Below are 21,180 nucleotides of genomic sequence, written 5' to 3' on the forward strand. Positions count from 1 at the left end.
TGCCCCGTGGATGGCTACAGGAGCACACCTGCCTTTCACTTAGCTTGATAATGTCGCCCTGCCTCCTCGCAGATGTGTTTGCTATTTTCTTCAGGTTCATCAAGACTCTTGTATCATCATCATCATCATCATCACCATTATCACCATCATCCCATCTTTTCCTCCAAGTAGCTCAAAGTGGTGTACATGGTTCTCCCCTTCCTCATTTAATCCCTACAACAAACCTGTGAGGTAGGTTGGGGCTGAGAGGCAGTGAACTGGCCCAAGATCATCCAGTAAGGATTTGAACCCTGGTCTCCCAGGTTCTAGTCCAACACTCCAACCACTACATCTCTATTTTTTAAAAAAGTAGGAAACGAAAGCTAGTAATATCCCTTCATGGAAATTGCTTCTGGTTTGTTTGTTTTTTTAATTACATTAGGAGACTTCTCAGGAACCCAGGGTGGTAGTCAAACTTTGACTTGAGGTCCCCTTTTTTGTCTGAGCCTGTGGTGTCTGTTCAGGAAGCAGAAAGCTGATATGCTGAGTCTCTGTACTGGAAGGACAGGGAGCTCAGTCAACTGAACTGCTGTAAGGAATCCATATGTCGCAACAATATCAAATAAGCAGGTCACGTTGAAACTCAGGAAACAATAGCTCCTTACTCTCCTTTCCTTGGTGTTCATCTTTTCCTCTAATCTTTACCTTTCTTAGTTTCCAAATCTTTATATATTTCTGTCTTTGCGTTATCCAAACCCCAGCAACCTGCATTTGAGCATTCCCTTGTAGCTATCCTGCTCTATATACTGCAACTCCATCTTTTCCTACTGCTCTCATAGAAACCGTTTTAAGCTATTGGCCCAGGCAAATGTGGGTTTGGGTAGTTTGTTTAACAACTAACCATCTTGTTATTTTAAATGACTGAATTGGAGCTTCAAGCCACAAAGCCCTTTTACTCACTGCCCACAATTTTGTGTAAATAAATATTTTGCCTGAATTCATCTTGACATGTGTTATTCCTTGCTAATCCCCTCTAGTAAATGTAATTGATATTTATAAATTGGTAGTGGCGCATGGTGCAATAACCACTGTGGCATGCATTCATCTTCAGATTAAAGATCCTCAAAAGTTTTGCTTCCTTGAACTCATGTGTGACATACGTATTCAGGTACATGTGTAAACAGAAACATGAACAGTTCTGTTAACAAGATGCTCTCCCACTAGCTTAGCCCAGACTATCGAAGTCAAAACAAGAAGAGCAACCTTACAGTGGTTCTGAGCATGACCAAGCTCTAAGGAATGGTTGGCTCCAGAGTTGTGAGAGAGCTCACAGAACACTTTTCCAGATATCCTTGCAGTATCGACTAACAACTAAGGTGCTATAAAACTAAAGGGCACCCTCATTTCATGTTGCAAATTATGAAGGGGCATGGAAACAATCTGAACAAATTAATGTAGACCAGAAGTAAAATATTAAAAAAATATGAATGTCAATTTTGATGTAAAACAATGTTGTTTTTAGCAACATGTGGCAAACAACCAAGAGGTGAACAGCTGTTAAAATTGAAAGTGAGTGATTTTTTTTAAAAAAAGTGATATTGAGATGGGGAAGGAAATGACAGAGAAAATATAAATGGTAGTTTTTGAGCATTCATAATTTTTTAATTTCAGCTGGAATTTTCAAATCTAGGAATGCAGGTTCTGATTATACAAGCTTACTTATATTTCAGCAAGTGAATCCCCCTCTCCAGGAGCTAAGTGCGGGGGGGGGGAACCCTCAACCAAAGTGCTGTGAAATGAACTAGCATATAGTTTGGACAAGTTATAACGCCATTAAGTGCAGGTTTAGGTAAAAATGCAAGAGAGGATTTGGGCAGCCCTTTCTGTCAAATACTTTCTGGTTTACATCGGTCTGGCTATGATGGTCTTCAGGTGGGATATATTCTCCTGTTTTTCAGAGACTGCTCATAAATTGGAAGAGTCAATGTTAACTGCTCATAAATTGGAAGAGTCAATGTTAACTTGAGGCATTGATAAGAGGAATTGGCAGAAGCTGTGAGAAGGAGGCATCCTGTTCTCTCAACATGGTCCAACATGCCCCTGATGGCAGGGATTCATAGCCCTTCCCTCCTCTCATTTCACTAGAGTTACTCAGTTAGTTCCATGTTGCCATTTGGCCTACCTGTGTTGTAACCTCTCCCAAGAGCTGGCCAGGGACGGTGGTTCTTCCAGAGGTTCCCAAGGTACCAGTCACTCTGGTTCTCCACTAAACCAAGAACTTGCTGGCCTGAAAAAAACAACAGGACAAACTCTTAGGGAAAAAGACAGGTAAGCACACAAATGCCAGAGTGACATAATGCACAAAGAATGAAAACATGTTGCATGCCATTGTACCCTACACAAGCCAATCCTCCTGTTTAGGAACCAAATCAGCCCTGTTCAGAGGCTTCTCTGAATGCACGCAGCTAGTCCTGCCCACTAGACATTAATGCAAATGCTGGCCACATCCCCCAGATGGAGAAGACCCTATGGGCATACGGATGTATGGAAAAAACTCCTTTTTCATAAGACCACTAGGAGCCTATTTAATGCCTCTGCAATCCCTGAAAGAGAGATAAATACCCTCTTGCCTAGATCTAGGCTTAGGAAGGGCTTACTCATCACAGAATGCAATGATTTCATTATATCTACTCCCCTGCCCTATAAGCCTGCTTTTCTAGCTCCATAGCCTCCCACAGATAACAAAGCTTGCCTTGGTCCCCATTAGTCCTCACATCACAGACTCGCAACCTTTGCCACCCTCTTGCTGGTTTCTCCTACATCTTATAGCAGCTGCTGGGGCTTGGGTGCCCTGGCACCTTGCCCACACCCATTTCCTCAATGCCAAAATCATGTTCTGGTGACTCAACATCAGAACCAAACTTGGCGGAATTTCCATTCCAATCCCTTATAGGCTGTATATACATAGGGCTCCCTCCTCAGGGACATGAATCCTGATCAACCAGGAGTGCAACCAGTGCATGAGTTGGCGTCTGGGGGTGAAGGTAGCCAATTGGGTATTGAATGCCTGAACAGGTCTATTATGACAAAAAAAAAAAAATTATTCCTTCCAGTAGCACCTTAGAGACCAACTAAGTTTCTTCTTGGTATGAGTGCATGCACACTTCTTCAGATACACTGAAACAGGTCTATCATGAGACACTTAAATAAGGCACTGTTTTTGTTTCATGTTTGATTTGCCTATGTCTATATGACACATATTCAACAGAATGAAATGCATAGCAAACATATTAAAAAGATGAAATGCTTAATAAGATACAGTACTAATCAATAAGGAACTTAGTGCAAGCTGTCCTGGAAAAGGTTCAAAAGGTGGGATATATAAACTCTTCGAATGAATCCATAAAATAAAAGTAAGTTTTACACATTTCCCCTCCAACCAGACTAGAAGTTAACACTTTGATTTTAACCAAACCTGTAAAATTTCTCAGTCCGATAGCATCTAAAAGTGTTCATTCATAATCTCTCCAACATTTCCCTAGTAGGATCATTCATACCCGTATCTAAATACATATACATAATTCTCCCATGTGTGTGTGGGAAAAAAGCCAGAATTAACTGTCTCAATTTGCCTTGGAGGCATTATTATCTCTTAGTCCAAACAGGGTTCTTGTATGGATAAAGTGGGATACAGTCAAGGGGGAAGGTCCAAGGCATATCATTTTCTGAGGCAAATATGGTGCCTGTCACATTCTATATGTACAAAAGCAAATCAGACCGGCAACTGAATCCTACATAAACAATGTTGATGGGATGGCATCCTCCACTGTACTGGAGGCAGGACATGTCACCTGTCTTCCAACAGAGCAGAATGACCAAGGGATTTAGGAGGATCAACCTGGCAGCTGCCACTGTTGTCCTACTGCCTTCCCATAGCAAACTGTTGCCTAATAGTAGGGGCCAGCCCTGAAGTTCATATCCACTGTCATGAGCTGCATGAAAGAAGAGCAGAACAGAAACAAGACAAACAAAAAGCCTTAGACTGATGTCTGGCTGGCCTATGGTATCAATGATTTTCATTAGGAAATATCCCCCAAGGCAAACATGATAAGATGAAAAAACAGCAAAGGCAGCCGTGCCTTTATTAAGAGGAACTGAAATGCCACAGGATTATGGTAAGTTTTCAAGTTCTCTACAATTTTTCATCAGGCAAGATGTTACACAAAAGCAGGGGCTTTGTGGTGGTGGGGGGATGAGAAAAAGAAAATCGGGTGAGTAACACTTTTTTAAAACATGCAAAAACCAGCTTCCTTCCAAATCCCACCCCCACATTATTTCTACTTTGCCCTTTGTATCTTCCAAGCCTTGAAGTAATTTATCAATGCTGGATAGCTACCTCTTATTGGTCCCTGAAAACTGCCATTGGCTAATGCCCTAATCCCCCCTTCGCCATTTGAACGTTTATTACAAAGGATTTAACTTGAAAATATTGACATTTAGAAGGTTTCCTCGCAGCTTTCCATTTTATTTCAGACAGAGGAATCATATGGCTGCTTATTATAACATCACACAGTTATGTTAGGTTATGTTGTTCTCTAAAAGAAGCCTCCCATTGATTTTGCTGTCTTAAACTCAGCATGGTAAATAATTGGCAACAGTGGTGAAAACGCCTGGACTTAATTTATTTCTATAAGCATCCCAAACTCTTAATAAGTGTGGGATTAATATTTTATCTTTAATTGAACTTGTTTCTTTCTTTTCATGTTTGCCAACATGATATGCTGAATGAGAAGTTTGTTTTAACATTGTTCTAAACTATGGAACACTTTTGAACTTCAAGGTCAAATAAATGTGGTCATGCTACCAACTGTGATTTGTATTTGGATGGAAGGCACAAAACACAGTTGAACTGTTCAGGGTAAAGAAGGTTTGTCAATACTGTACAAGATGCCTAAATAGGATATCACCAAGGAACTGTATGTAAGCTATTTTATTTTTGAGCCTTTGGAAGGAAGAGTGCAGAATAAAGAGTGTGTGTTCTCCTTTGATGACAAATTCTTGGTCTAATACATGTTGATTTTAAACAAGATTATTTTGCTTTCTTTTGCTTTTTTAAAAAGGGGAAAAAAACAATTCTGGAAGAACATAAGACCTGTTAAGATTGTAATTACCTCAATATGCTTAGATTATTTCAATCACCAAGAACCATTTTGCTTATTTCTGTGATTATAAATAGTTTAAAACTATTTTTAATATTGTGTTTTAATGTTGCAATCTGCCCTGGGATCTTAGGGTTAAGGGCACGTTAACAACAACAACAACAACAACAACAACAACAACAACAACAACAACAATGTTACCATATCATAGCTGTTAACCTTCCCTTTTTTGCAGGAAATTCCCCTATCAGTACTATACTATAGACTATAGTACTGATAGAGGAATTTCCCGCAAAAAAGGGAAGGTTGACAGCTATGCAGCATATGAATATAAACAGCCTGCTTAAAATATATGACATAATTAGTTAGTGAAATCACCGGGTGGATCTCGAAATAGGTTAAAAGCGCTATAAATAAGTCAGAAATTAATTTGTTACAACAAAAGAAAGAAAAAGCCTATGTAAAAATCCATAGAAACTATCTTTTGCTCTCTGGCGCCATCTGGTGTTGGATGTTTATAACACATTCAAAATGTATTATTGTGACAAATGTAGCTGAGTCCACCATGTATTATTTCTTAAAGCTAGAAAAGCTCATGAAGGCAGGTTTACTATCACGATGGAATGGTCAATATCAAAGGTGTATATCCCCTTTTGATGAAGCCCACACACTCTGGATGCATCTGGATCAACTCCAAAGTAAAGTGGGCTGATCCCAAAGCTTCAGACCAGCTTCTGTGCACGGTTTTCAGTTTCAATTTGGTAAGCCAAAAAGTAAAATTATTTTGAACGTCCCACAGAAAAGCTCTCTGTAGGAGATTTATCACCAGGCACAGAGAAGGAGAGGAAGGGGGTTTATTTTGTCACTTCCAGCTTCAAATGGAGAATGACTTGACTAGGGTTCTCCTATTATAGCTCCTTTGGGAGCGACGTTGAAGTAACATCATAAACTGTTCATTGTTTCTCACTGTCCTTTGCAAGCTGACTCTCTGAAAAGAAGCAACATCTAACAAGTTTGTGGAGTTATCACTGGTTGTATTTTGCTTTTGTGACCTAACTGTTTATTCCTTTCCATACCAATCCCATCTCTTGTAGTTATTTTTGTTGTTGTAAGATTGCACTTGCTGTTGTTTGTCCGCCTTGAGTGTTATTACTACTAGGTACAGTAAATCATTTCCCTTCTCAAACCCGGCCCTAGCAGCATTTAATTTAATTTCAGTGTTATTTGTAAGTGCGTTTGACTGTCTGTGAACATAATATAGTAGCTGTCTGACTCTGTCTCTGTGTTTTGTGCTGTGCGTCTTCAGCGTGTGACTGTCAATTGTGCAGGAAACAAAGACGACTCAAACTGTTTTTCATTCATCAAAATTCATTAAAACCTAGAGTGTGCAGAACCTTCACTTATCCTTCTGTAATTTTGCAAGGCAGGAAGCTTACCTAGGGATTACTTCTTGCTGCTTTTTTTTCGGGAACACACACACACACACACACTACGCTTAAAGACTCTCTACCAAAACCCCTTGCATATTTGTCTGAAATCTGGCAGGCTTCAGCCCCTCTGAAAAAGATTCCATGCCTGTAACTTTCATCCCATTCTCTCTCTGTTTGTAGACTACTGGACAAAGGTAAGATGCACACCCTTTCATCTTCCCACATTAGCTTCTTCTCTCACCTATTTGCTTTATATTTGAAGTTTTTATATATTGTCCCCTCACAAAATACAAAGGCAGTGCACAGTAATATAAAAACATTTTTTAAAAATAAAATAAAATAAAAGCAGTGCAGTACTATGACTGGCATGCAGAGCCCCACAGACAATTTTCCATAAAGGAATGTGGCCCTTGGGTTGAAAACCATTCCCCATACTAGGTTATAGGCTGGACAATGATTTGGTTGCCTTAGCTGATTACCTTTGTGTCATGAATTCTGCTCATTTTGATCCAGAGCAGACTCTAAAGTGTAGTTAGCAGAGTCAAAACTTACAACACGTCGTAGGATTCCCCAAAAATAGACCAGAGGAAAATTAGCTTCATCCAGCAGAGTTTATTGAAGACCAATGAGCTTATCGGTCACAAATCCATACATCTTCAGGATTGGCACAGTTCATAAGAATTCTAGTTGCAGCAGACTTAACTTACAATAGGACTGAAACATTAACACTAAGCATACTATATACAGAACACTGTACCAGAGGGAAAGAGAGACAGAAAGTTAAACTAAGGCTCAATGACAGAAAGAGATAACACAACCAGTTTCAACCAGCTGTTCAGCTTCTCTGAAATAATAACCAAAACATTAGGAACCTTCTGCCTGTTTCTAGGCAGAATAGAAGCTTGCTTGTTAGCTACAAACTTCTTGCTTGCACTAGCTTGTATCACACAGAGAGGTTTCCAGAACCCTCTTGAATTAATCAGAATAGGAGAGATCTCTACACTTTAGACCAATATATTTTGCACCAAAAAAAAAAAAATGCAAACTGACATTTTGTTGGGTACTGGACAAGGGAAGTGCACCTTGTTCACACTTCTGGACCTCTCAGTGGCTTCTGATACCATCAACCATGAGATCACTCTGGACTGGCTGCTGTGATGGGACTGTTGAAGTGGTTCCAGTCCTTCTTGGAGGAGCCGTTTCAGAAGATGGAGCTGGGGTGTCCATTAGCCTATGGTGTCCCAAAGGGTGGTTCTATTCCATCCACTGTGTGTGCTGTTTAGCATCTACATGGAACTGCTGGTGGAGGCTGTCCAGGTCTTTGGTGTCATCAGTATTCAGACAACATCCAATTCTATCTCACTGTCTCAAAGAAAACTGCTGCTGTTCTGATACAATTTCTGGACTAGATGAGGGTGGGTGTGGTGGTTCGCTCAACCTGCACAGGTCCCCCAGACGTTTAACGGTCCGTTGATACCTGCACTCACCACTTTGTTAATTAACCGCTACCACCAACCAGTTTGTCTGGTATTTACTTCACTCTGTTCAGTCAAGGAGAATATTGGAACAAACTGTTTTATTGAAGTTTAGTACATAAGCATGTGGTTTCTGAATAGACAGTTCTTTCTTGGTTGTGTTCTTGTTAACAACAGTGCCCAACGATTTCTCCCGCCCTTGTACCTACTCCTTCCCTTGCCGCCCTCCTTCCAACCCACAACAAGCCCCAAGTCAAAAGCCAAAGACCAAGACCAAGACCAAGACCCTCTTCCTTCACCGGGAGGGGTTTATATAGTTCACTTGACTCCACCCCCCTTAAGGTTCTTACTGGTTAATCCTTTTAACTCCTTCTATGCCATTCCTAAATTTGGGTGATCGCCACAGTGGGCTAATTGGAACTTAATCCACATAAGACAGAGGTGTTCCTGGCTGGTAGAAAGGCAAATCAGAGAATAGGAACTCAACTGGCACTGTATTTGAAGAATGTTTGGAAGTGCAACTGGTTCAGAATGCTACAGCCAGGCTATGGGAGCAGGTGACTCCAGGGTTAAAACAGTTACAGCTGCACTTGCTGCATGCCCAGCTCCAAGAAGAATTCCATGTACTGGTTATTATCTATAAAGCCCCAGATGACTTGGGAGAAGGCTACCTGAAGGGCTGCCCCCCCCACCCCCCGTGTAAACTTGCCTGAGCATTAAGATCTTCAAAGAGGCCTGGCTCTCTGTTCTGTCAGCTTCTGAAGTGTTTGGTAGCAACCCAAAAAAGGTCATTTGCAATCACTGCACGCAGACTTTGGAACTCCCTGCCAAGGGAGGCACGTTTAGTACCCTCATTGATGGCCTTTTGGCTGCAGGCGAAAACCTTTTCATTTAAGTACATGCTTGTCCTACTTAGCAGATTTGTTCTTCTCTGCTAGTTTGTGTTTTGGTCAGTATTTAATGTGTTTTTAACTAACATTTCTTTTTTACTTTTATTTTCTCACATATGCTTTTATTGGGCTATTGCTTATTACATTATATGGAATGGCAACTTTCTATTATGGTTTTTATTGTTGCTAGTCATCTTGGGCATTTTAGGAAAAAGTCGGGTGAAAATGTAATAAAAAGAATAAAGACAGAACCGAGTCCTAATTGGTACAATTTAGCAACCCTAGAACTTGGCTCAGGTGGAACCAAATATTATTGGTGAGAAGAACAAGCTGACCTCGTCTAATGTCCAGCAAGGGATTTCTTAACTCAACAGTCTAGAGAGTCTTCTCAAGTAGTTACAAATTGCATTAAAAGAAAAATGTGAAAATCCTATCTGAAAGAAGTCAATATTGAATTCCCTCTCTGTAGACTACCCATCTGCTTTCCTTTTACTCTCCCAAACTCAAGGCACAGAGGTCAGTCCTCAGACTGACTCATAATTGATAATGCACAAACCTTGTTGGTTGCTAATGGATTTCTTTTCTCACTTGGAAGCTGTATCCAGGTTTGTTTGTTTTTTAAACACCCATATTACCCGATTTGAGCCCGTTTTGCCATCCATTAAAAATGATAACAAAACAGATACACAGGTAGAACCTGTGACAAAATGTTGCAGGATGAAGTGCTCCTGTTCACTGATCCAGTCAGTCAGTCCTGTGCTCTTCCATGTCACCCCATTTCATTCTCCTTTCAACCCAGTTTTGAGTAACCTCACTCAATAATCAGCCAGAATTTGTGGCCACTGAATATACGTAGTCCACAATGGGCTGCTTCCTCCCCGCCAAATAATGTGTACTTCTGCCAATGTTGGTGTCTCCCAAGTCTGCTGATACCTCTACGCTTGCATGTGGATGGTGCCATTTTGGCTACACAAGCAACATCACTAAGTGACTGAATTTTAGAAACAGAAGGGATGATTGAAATGGAACTATACGTTTACAGACTTTTATTTAGATTCAGTTTCCTTCTCAGTAACCAGCTCTCAGGCAGAGTTGTTAGTTTGAACAGTGGGGAACAGATTACCCCTTTATAAGAAAAAAAAAACAAAAAACAGTCTTCTAGAAAACACAATTTGAATGCCCTGATGAATGAAGAGCCCTGTTTTCAGCTCAAATTACACTGGCTGTTGTTGTTGTTGTTCAGTCGTTCAGTCGTGTCCGACTCTTCGTGACCCCATGGACCAGAGTACGCCAGGCACGCCTATCCTTCACTGCCTCCCGCAGTTTGGCCAAACTCATGTTAGTAGCTTCAAGAACACTGTCCAACCATCTCATCCTCTGTCGTCCCCTTCTCCTTGTGCCCTCCATCTTTCCCAACATCAGGGTCTTTTCTAGGGATTCTTCTCTTCTCATGAGGTGGCCAAAGTACTGGAGCCTCAACTTCAGGATCTGTCCTTCTAGTGAGTACTCAGGGCTGATTTCTTTGAGAATGGATAGGTTTGATCTTCTTGCAGTCCACGGGACTCTCAAGAGTCTCCTCCAGCACCATAATTCAAAAGCATCAATTCTACGGCGATCAGCCTTCTTTATGGTCCAGCTCTCACTTCCTACTTTTCTCTACACTGGCTACTTTTCACTAAAAAGACTTCCCTCCTTAAGTAAGGGACTGTTATTCTGTGTGGGGGTTTCCACCCCCTTGGTATGTCACTATTGAGATTATCCCATCTTTTCTGCAGTGGTAGTAGTGAAGTGCTTATTGTAATTTCTATCAAATAATAAAGCCAAACCTGCACCACATAGACCTCACTGTAGTCCTGTTTTATGTTGTTTGATAGAACCATGCCACAATGGCAGACGTTTCTATGTATGCGCTATGCACCTAATGATACCCACCGACTTCTGGTTAAATTGGTGCCGGTGCTGCATTCTGCCACCAGGTTAACACCACTTTGTGACTGCATCTTTCTGCTCAATGTGAATGGAGCAGGATCTTGTGACATAGCTCAAACATAATGTAAAATCAATAAAACACCATTATCATCATCATCATCAACAACAACAACACGACACATGGCTCCAGTTAGGGCAGGCATGCCCATCTCTACCAATGAATGCTAATAACCAAAGGCCTAATACTGTATTAGTTGATACTTAAAACCCAGCATGATTGTCACTGGTCAAACTTGAGAGCAGTGGGTATTCCATAACTAGGGGCACTATTATAACAACAACACCCTCTCATGTGCTGCCACATAACAAATGCTCGATCAGTGTTAAGAAGGCTTTGTAACTATCAATTACAGCCGCCATTGATAAGTTTCCTGAAACGTCAAACTATCTGTTTCTTCCCTCATGAAACCCAAGGTCATGTACATGTGATTCTCAAGTGACCGCCCATCAAGGCAGCTTCAGCAAGCTGGTGGCCTGATGCTCCTTCTGGCTGTGCCCTGGGATGTAACTAGTTTCCTGTCAAGATACTATGGACTTATCCAAATCCGAGCAGCCACAGACATCAAGGGAGTGGAAATAAAAGGCAGAACGTATAAATTAGGGCTCTTTGCTGATGACCTAATGGTCACAACACCAGACCCCTTAAACACAGCAATCTCCCTAATCAGAGAACTCAACACATTTGCAACGGTGTCGGGCCTACAAGTAAATTTTTGCAAAATCAGAAGCTATGTGCTTCAACACCCCTCCTCACACCCAAAAAGAACTCACTAATATCACCAAGGGACGTGGGTGGCGCTGTGGGTTAAACCACAGAGTCGAGGGCTTGCTGATCAGAAGGTCAGCGGTTCAAATCCTCGTGATGGGGTGAGATCTCATTGCTCGGTCCCTGCTCCTGCCCACCTAGCAGTTCGAAAGCATGTCAAAGTGCAAGTAGATATATAGGTACCGTTCCAGCGGGAAGGTAAATGGCGTTTCTGTGTGCTGCTCTGGTTCGCCAGTAGCGGCTTAGTCATGCTGGCCACATGACCCGGAAGCTGTATGCCGGCTCCCTCGGCCAGTAAAGCGAGATGAGCGCCGCAACCCCAGAGTCGTCTGCAACTGGACCTAATGGTCAGGGGTCCCTTTGCCTTTACCTTTACTATCACCAAGATAAAACTCTGTCACACCAAGTTCAGATACCTAGGGGTACAAATAGCCAAAAACCTCAATAAATTATACCTCCACAACTACAAGAACTTGTGGCGACAAATAAACAAAGACCTAAAGAGATGGAACAACACGAATTTCACTCTCTCAGACAAAATAGTCATGATCAAAACAATCACCCTCCCAAAAGTAACCTACCTATTCCAAACCCTCCCAATCTGGATTCCCCCAACCCAACTTCGCAGATGGCAAAGAAAACTACACTCCTTTATCTTCTCTCACAAAAAAACAAGAACAAGCCCCAAATACCTACACCTCCCTACCTCAGAAGGAGGATGGGGAATCCCCAACATAGAAACATACTACATTGCCAACCAAATACACCATATAATCCCATATATTCTAGAAGATGAGACAAAACAATGGACACACCTAGAGAGGGACACAATTGAAAATACCTGCACCACAACATACCCTCTCCTCCCAAACAAATTAAGGAAAATTCCCACAACACTTAACAGGTACACACAGACCATGCTCAAAGCATGGAAAGCAGTAAAAGGCAAACTATCCCCAACCCCATCCCCACTAATCCCCCTGGTGTACCACCCATTATTCCACCACGCAGCACAAAACCTCCAGATTAAAACCTGGCTATATTGCCTAATAGACTTCTATAAAAATAACAAACCTTTGTCAACACAAGAAATACAAGACAAACTAAATACCCTGGTTAACACATCACCAACTACATGCCCTCTTAAACAATCCAGCAGTAAAATCAGCAACTAGACCCCTGACAACCTTTGAAAACCTCATCCTAACAACAAAGGGGCATGACAGAGGGATGGTATCTGCAATATACAAAATACTACTCCAAAATCCCATGAACCCCCTAGACGCAATAAAAAACAATGGAAGGATGACATAGGATATGAGATCAACCCCACCCAATGGGCCAGAATGTGGTCTAAGCCCCCCTTTAAATCCATATCAACGAAAAGAAAAGAACTCACTCTGAAACTCACCTACAGGTGGTATCTAATGCCAAGAAAATTAGCGCTAATACACCCAGGAACCTCACCAAAATGCTGGAGAGGGTGCACCTCCACAGGCACATAACTCCACATGTGGTGGGAGTGCCCCCAAATCCAACTATTCTGTACAACAACCATACGAGAAATATGTAAAATAACCAAGCAAGTATTAGAAATCACCCCAGAAATGGCCATACTAAACATATTTCAAGACAATAATGCCCACTTATACCACAAAGAACTCATAACCCACCTACTTTCAGCAACCAGAAGCATCATAACCAGACACTGGAGAGACCTGTCAGGAGTAAGCATGGATCAATGGTACCAAATAGTATGGGAAACAGCCTTACTAGAAAAATTAACCAATAAGCTGAAAATGACACAGGGACAAATAGAAGAAGACGCCTTCACCCCGGTATGGCTCCCCTTTACCACACACACAGCCCAACAAGACAATGACAAAAATCTACCAACGGCATACAAATCAATATGGCTAACCTGATCCAAAACACCCACCCACCCCACTCACACATGAAAACATAGACCACCACAGCCAATCACAAACAAACAACCACACCCTAGGCCAACCCCAACCTCTCTCACCACCAAAGGAACACAAGCGAACAAAAGAGAACCTGCACAAGCAACGCTGAATCAAACCCTACTCATATTAAGTAAAATCGAAACATCGTCACCCGACCCCACTGCCACCCACCATCCCCTCCCCTGTCCACCTCTTTCCCCCTCCTTTTCCCAATGTCTCAACAAATGAAACTGATTTGTAAAAATGATACATGGGAAAAATACGGGAGAGACATTGCACATACTTTTGTAAATCAAGAAATTTTTAATAAAAATACTTTTAAAAAAAGGATAGCGTGGACTTCCAGCCTCAGCCACTGACACACAGTTCTTCCAAAAGCAGCATCTACCTTTGGGTCTCTCCAGAGAAGAAATCACAGTGCCAAGCCCTCTGGGAGCTCTGTTCTATTATGATCAATCCTCCAACTGGGCACTTTACCAACTCATTTCATTTCTCACTGTGTGCTAGCATTTCAAACCTAGATCTCCTGAGGTGAAGAATTAGCTCCTCTAATCTTTTGCGCCCCTGGAAAAGGGAATGGATCCCTTTTTTGAAAGACAAAGCAAACATCACGATTCTTTGCTAGATGAGAACATAGCAGTGACCACAATGCATTTCATTTTTTTTTATCAGAATTTATTGACATTTTCACAAAATAACACAAACCCAACCCACACCTACAAATATCAAAACAAATACAAATACACATAATGTCAGGATTCTTCTTCTTATCTGTATACCTTATTAAAAAAAAAATTCCTAGTTCCAAATCTTGACGTTTGACTTCCCCCGCCTGTACACCTTCGGTTTTAAAACAATACACTATTTCCTTAACAACTTTTCTCTATGAAAATTTAACTTTACTTAAAAAAGAAAAAACACCTTTGTCTTATTCTTTGCATTGTAACCTAAAACTTAACCAAATATTATTACAGCTAAACTTATTTCTTCTATCATTTATCATGCTGCTTTTAACTTAAGCTCAATATCTCCTTACTTATTTAACATAGACTTATAATTAACAAACTTCACACTCCGATTTCGGATACCATGGCAGACCATCTATATTATACATTAATTAGTTCAACCCACTCCCCTTCTGTCCATTATCTTCTCCTGTCCTTCACCGGAACCAGATCTCCAATTATATTCTTCTAAATATCCACAGATCCAGGTTGCAACCACAACAAACCCTGCATCGAGCTCCAAGATGTTCGTCCTCTCCATTCTGAGTTTCTCCGTGCCTTTGTGCCATGCTTCTTCTTCTTGTAGAAATCTTAATTCTATGTCCCTCGACCCCGAGCTGCCACCTCGGAGTCTGGATATTAAAAATCTTTCCGTTCCAGGGCTACTGCCACCCCCTGAAATCGGTCCCTGTTCCATTCGGATTTGCTCAGCCATCTCCAACCATCGTTCCAACACATCTTCCAACTCTTTGCAGAAGTCTGTTTCCATTGAATAAAACTTTCGAAAAGCCTCCTCTGTGGAAGACATATTCTTTCCATTTATAATCGCACTCAAGGCTCTTAGTTTTCGATCAAGCAGTTCCAGTTGAAAGACAGTGAGTTTTTCCTCCTCCTCCCAATCCTTCAATGCCAACGTAAGCGCGAAGCCCAACATCTTCGGGGGGGGGGGGAGGTGGGTATCAAGTTACGTTTCCTGTCTTTTCCTTCCTTTGTCTCAATTTTTTCCTACGCAAGTCCAAATCGCCGCCATTTCTTCCGATCCCGGAGTATAAAGACCAAAACTTCAAATGGAGATATTTTTTCCTCAGTTAACCCCCAAAAGGGGATCTCAACAGACTCAGTTCTCAAATTCCAAATACTTTCTATTGATTGTTGTAACAGCAGTCACTTAAAGAGTTAATTTCTTTCACCACCCGAAGGGAGAGAGGCGGGCTGCCTTTCTTCTTCTTAATCCCAGAGCTTTCCCGGAATACAAAGAGTCAGTTAATTACTCACAGCTTCTGGTTTCTTAGCAACTCCTTAATGACAGGTAGAACAGAGACGCTCATCACGGACTTTGCCGCCGCATGTAAACATCCCGGTTGGGGCATTTCCCCTAAAGCCCGACTCCGTGGTCCCTTCACCCCCATTCCCCCTTTACAGGGGGAGCGGGGGAAGGGTTCGGAGCGCAACGGGCACAGCCGGGGAGCCCAGGGCACGGGACGCTCTTCCCGTGCCCCCACCGAAGCCCCGCTATGCGGCTGCAGGGCTCCTAACCCCCGGAATGAACTGGGTGCTTCGCATCCGAAGCAACCCAGGACCGTCCATAATGGCGCCAGCCGCCGGAAGTGCCGACCACAATGCATTTCAATTGCTCTGTACTATGCTCTGCCTATCTCTCCTCCTTAAGAGTTATTATAGTAAAACACCGTGACTAACCGCAAAAGCTTTGTCACTGTTTTCTGCTCTAGACCCACAGTTATGATTAAGTGCACTCCACTCACTCCTTGCTACTCCAGCCACAATTTTAGCTTATGAAAATGAAGATGTCTTCTTTACTTATACATACATCATCATTAATAACCAGACAACCGGGGGGGGGCACAAAAACCAAGGTTGTGATGCCGGCCATGACCACAGAGAAAATTTATCAAGTTAGGCAAAATTAGAACAGGATTATTCCAAACAATGTAGCACCCTGAAAGAGGCTTCAGCCATAAAACAGATTGGGGAACAATCTGCATTTTGCAAAGAGCAGCCTTCTAATATCTCTAGTTATGAACTGCTTTGCTCAGAATGTAAGTTCTACTGTAGTTAGGACTAGAGGACACAATGGAGAAACAGCATAGCAAAACTATGCCAATCTTACACACACCAAGAAAGAACTTAGCATATGAAGTGTAAGTATTGATTCCTGTATTCATTTATCTTTTCAGTAATGATATAGAAATTTTTGATTATTCATATAATGAATGTGTAAATATTAACTAGGTTTGGTTTATATCATCAGTGAAAGTGTGCAAATGTACCAAATTTTTGAGAAAGATTTTTTTTGAAAAAGAAGACTAGATGTTCTAGTTTAGATGAGATGTAACATGTAAATTGTAAGTATGGATTTTTGTATTTGTCTGTTCAGACACTATTTACAAACTTTGATACCCTTTGCATTGTATGTTTTAATACTAATAAGGTTTAACATTTCCCACCAGTGTATGTATGTATGTATGTATGTATGTATGTATGTATGTATGTATACAGTAAATCCTGGGAAAGAATTTACTGAAGAAGCCCAAAATTGTCCATGGGCGAAACAGGGGACAAACGCCGGCACCCTGTCTAATTTTTGTGCATCACATCTTCAATATTCCATCTGATTGGACTTGCTTTCATCTATTAACATCTGTGCGTATCATCTGACTATACCTATTCTCATCAATATCTACAGGAGCCTGGCTAAAGACATTTATAGACTGAAATTGTCCTGTTGTACTAACTTGAATGAGTTTTCTGTTTGTGGCTTCTTTGTCTGACTTCTTGTATTGCTCACTTTTTGATCGGACTACCAATATAGAATTCAATACGTGGAGTGATTTGGTAGATTTGTGTGCGCCGTTTTTGTGCTGCTTTGTTGTATACTGATCTTACACACAAGGCATATGTTAGCATTTCATAAGAATAAGGTTATTGGACTAGGTCTCAGGAAAATTATGCCAATGTGGTACAGTAGCTAAAACACTAGCTTTGGATGTAACAAACCAGTCTCTAGTTTGCTATATTCTTCAGCCTTATGCAGCTCATAGGGCTCTTTCTTGGCATTTTTGGAGTGAAGATCATTGGAATGTGCCCCAAGTTAACACCCACCTGTCCCAGAGGGTAGAAGGAGGCTATAATATGTCTTCCTCATCTGAATCTGAGAGTGCAGACACAAGGTAAACTGACAAGAGACAATCTGGATTTGGATTAAGAAGATGCCTTTGGATTTTCAAGCTAATATTATTTTGCAGCTAGTAATGCCACTCTGTGTGCTTGTTCCTACACCCTATGATTTGTAGGCTGTTATCTTTGAAAACACATGCACGCACACACAAAATTACAAGAAATGTAAGTCTTCGGTCTTTTCTCTTCCTAAGATGTATCCTGTGCATTGCTGCACTACATAAGGAGCAACATTCTTGTTTCAATAAAATGTGCAAGCAAGTTCCTGCTATAGTCATAACCAACTCAAATGGGTAAGATGTGGAGCACATAAGCATTAACGTCAAAATATGCATCGTCCTACGACAGAGAAAGTGCAACGAGATGTCATATTTGCCATCCCACTTAAATATTTGGGATTTTGAAATTCAGAAAATGCTAGAAGGATTGTAAATATGAGCTGGTGAGCAAGGTGCAATTTTTATTTTGCCTGCAAATTGTCTCAGTTGTAGGCCCAGCTTTAAAACATGCCATAGTTGTGTAAGTACTGGATGCAGGACTGGTGCTAGGGCTTCTTGCGCCCTAGGCGAACCACCTTCTGGGGCCCCCCGCCCCCCCGCCAAAGCCTGCTTTAGCGGGAGGTGGGGGTGGTGGAGAGGCAAGCAGCAGTTTCTCCGCTGTAGCAGAGAAGCTGCTGCTCGCTCGTCCCGCTGCCCGCCCCCCACCCAAGCCTGCTTTAGCGGGAGCTGGGGTGGTGGTGTAGGGGGCAAGCAGCACCTCTCCGCTACAGTAGATAAGCTGCTGCTCGCCCATCCCGCCCAAGCCTGGCCAGCGCCCCCTCCATGACTGGATGCCCCAGAGAGCTCATACTTGCACCACTATTATTATTATTATTATTATTATTATTATTATTATTATTACTATAATTTTTAAGGACTTGGCACTGAGGGAAGTGCTGGGTTGCAGTGGCTGCTATCTCTTCACCCCAAATACATCCTTAGTTTCCCCTCTGCCTCAAAGTAGCATCCTTTGGCAAAATATTGGTGGTTGGAAGCATATGGTGGCCACTGCAGCTGCCCAGCTTGGCACTTCTCCACTCAGTGCCATGCCAACAATAAAAGAAAAGTGGGGCAGCTTCACATTCTCAGGAACAGAGGAAGCTGCCTTATCCTTAGTCAAACCAACAGTCCATCTAGCTCAGGCAGGTTTTCAGACAGAGGGCTTTCCCTACCTCAGTGTAGATCAGGGGTCAGCAACCTTTTTCAGCTGTGGGACGGTCCACCATCCCTCAGACCATGTGGGGGGTTGGACTATATTTTGGAAAATAAACGAACACATTCCTATGCCCGACAAATAACCCAGAGATACATTTTAAATAAAAGGAAACATTCTACTCATGTAAAAACATGCTGATTCCCAGACCGTCCGAGGGCTGGATTTAGATGGTGATTGGGCCACATCCGGCCCCCGGGCCTTAGGTTGCCTACCCCTGGTGTAGATGGTGGGGATTGAAACTGGGACCTCCTGCATGCAAAGCAGATTTTCTTCCACTGAGTTACAGCTATAACCTCACTGGAAAGAGCTGGAAGAGACACTTTGAGAGGCCTCTTCAGACCTGCTCAATTGGTGAGACAGCTCACTTGTTAGACAGAAACTGTGGGGCAGCAACCTGTACTCTTAAACAAGGCAGAAAGTGTCCTTAGAAGGTGTGTTCATCAGATAACCAACTTTGATGGAGTGAGGATCAAGTGGCCACAAATCCCTTGGTTTTCATTCAAGCCTTCATCCTTGCAGTGTAATTCACCTTGAACTTGGCTGCCCTTAATACAGTTTCTGCAGTCTTCCTGGACGCCACTCAAACTGCCCCCAAAACAGATGTTGCCTCATAGGAGAGAAAAACCTCACTTGTACCACCTAAGTTCCAGGAATCAGCCAGCCAAGTGTGATGTCATTTAGAACTGTTGCTACTTTCAGTCCAAAAGGAGAAAGCTTTGTGACCTTTCTGCCAATAAAGTTGAAAATCCATTTCCACAGCAGTGAGATTCAGTTTTATTACCAAATGCAGTTCTCCATGATGAATTATAATTTAAATCTACTCCCCAGCCTTAAGAACAAGAACTGAAATGTGAAGGTTTCTGGTGGTAATAACAAACCACCCACAAACACCACAGATTCACTATCTTCATCCCAATACTTTATGCTGTAGCAATTGCATCACAAAGTAACAATCGTCTTTCCTTCTAGTTCACAATGGATGTTATTTCCCAGATAGGTCATTTATATGAAGAAGCGATTCCGAAGATAGCTTGTTTTCCTCATTGTGCAAGTGGACTTCAGTTGGGCTTGCCCTGTGTCATAGGATCCAGTTCTTAAAAAGCATTTTTAAACATGCATAAGTAGCATATTAAAAAAAAATACAACCCACAGTGATCCCCATCCCATCCCTATTCCCTTCTCGCTTTCTCTTGGTCCGTCTGCAGCGTTCAGCTTGTAAGACTTTGGGGCAGAGACCATCCTTCCATGTCCTGTCCACCGCCCAGCATACGTGCAGTGCAAAATGGATATAAAGCATCAGTAATGCAAGGAAAGCTGAATTTTCGATGTGTACCAGGTTTAGGAGCACAAGTCTATTATAAAGCACAGGGAACAAATTACCTGGCACAGAAAATGTGTGACTACTATCCATTTCAAAGGATTTCATCAGGACCCCTGCGTTAAGCCCTTTGCAGTGAATGAAGGCTGCGTAGAAGTAACACGCAGTGTATTGTGGGGACAGTATGAATCAGTACCGTGAAGAAATGCACTTATGGGATAAAGGTTCTTTTCCCCCCTTCTTGCCTCTAAGTGATAACGTAGTGAAATGATCTTGAAGGAATGTGCTGAATGCATGGAAATAATTGCTCATGCACCATGGCCGTGTCTTTCACAGATGCATTATTTTATTATTCAAGGGGATAAAGCTGTGTGATAAGGCAGGTAGTTAGCACGGGTCCTGTCAGAAGAATGCATCCATGTAATGGAGAATAGTAAAATCAGCTAGTGGCTGGACTGTGATAGATTTACCAGGGCTGGGCTCCATAAGCTCAACCCTATTTCTTTCAGTGGTGTAGCGATCAATTCTGAAGTGCAGGTGTTCTTTGTGACAGCCTGCAAGGCTGTGCCACTTCAAAGACTATGCCACAAAAATGATTTTTTGTCCAATACTGAAATGTTGGTTTCAGTTGCAAGATACTTGAAAAAAACCCTAATCTCTGGAATTTTTTCAAGATAAAAGTGGCAATTTAGCCTTAGTCATGCATGCTAATGCAACCTACCTCTTCCCCTGCTTTGCCGCTTAGCTTATTTTGGCGGACTTCTCTCCCTGAGAAAAGCTTATTTATCTGGCATGAAGAGGATTGGCAAATCACGATGCAGGAGATGATGTCATCCCTGCTGTGAAATAAGAGGCTGTGCTTGGTCCCTGACCATCCCTGCTCTACTACACCACTGAACACAACCTTGGAAAAGGTGGCGCATGAGAAGCAGGAAAGCAACTGGGGCCGGGGGGGGGGGGAAGAGAGCACTGAAATCAGAAAGTTTGTACAGCAAACATGACATACACAGCTATGGCTCCCAAACAAGAGGGA

At 42.0% G+C, this 21,180-nt stretch overlaps 1 protein-coding gene across 1 annotated transcript in view; it reads right to left on the bottom strand.

Annotated features, from left to right (window-relative positions):
• The window catches only part of LARGE1 (LARGE xylosyl- and glucuronyltransferase 1), a 307,061-nt gene that overhangs the window by 66,516 nt on the left and 219,365 nt on the right, over window positions 1–21,180 (bottom strand). The window contains exon 7 of the mRNA XM_033162533.1: window positions 2,162–2,266. Coding sequence (XP_033018424.1) covers window positions 2,162–2,266 — 105 coding nt within the window. The remainder of the gene's footprint in view (window positions 1–2,161; window positions 2,267–21,180) is intronic.

This window comes from Lacerta agilis, chromosome 10 (assembly GCF_009819535.1).
Source record: "Lacerta agilis isolate rLacAgi1 chromosome 10, rLacAgi1.pri, whole genome shotgun sequence".
Taxonomy (NCBI): Eukaryota; Metazoa; Chordata; class Lepidosauria; order Squamata; family Lacertidae; genus Lacerta; species Lacerta agilis.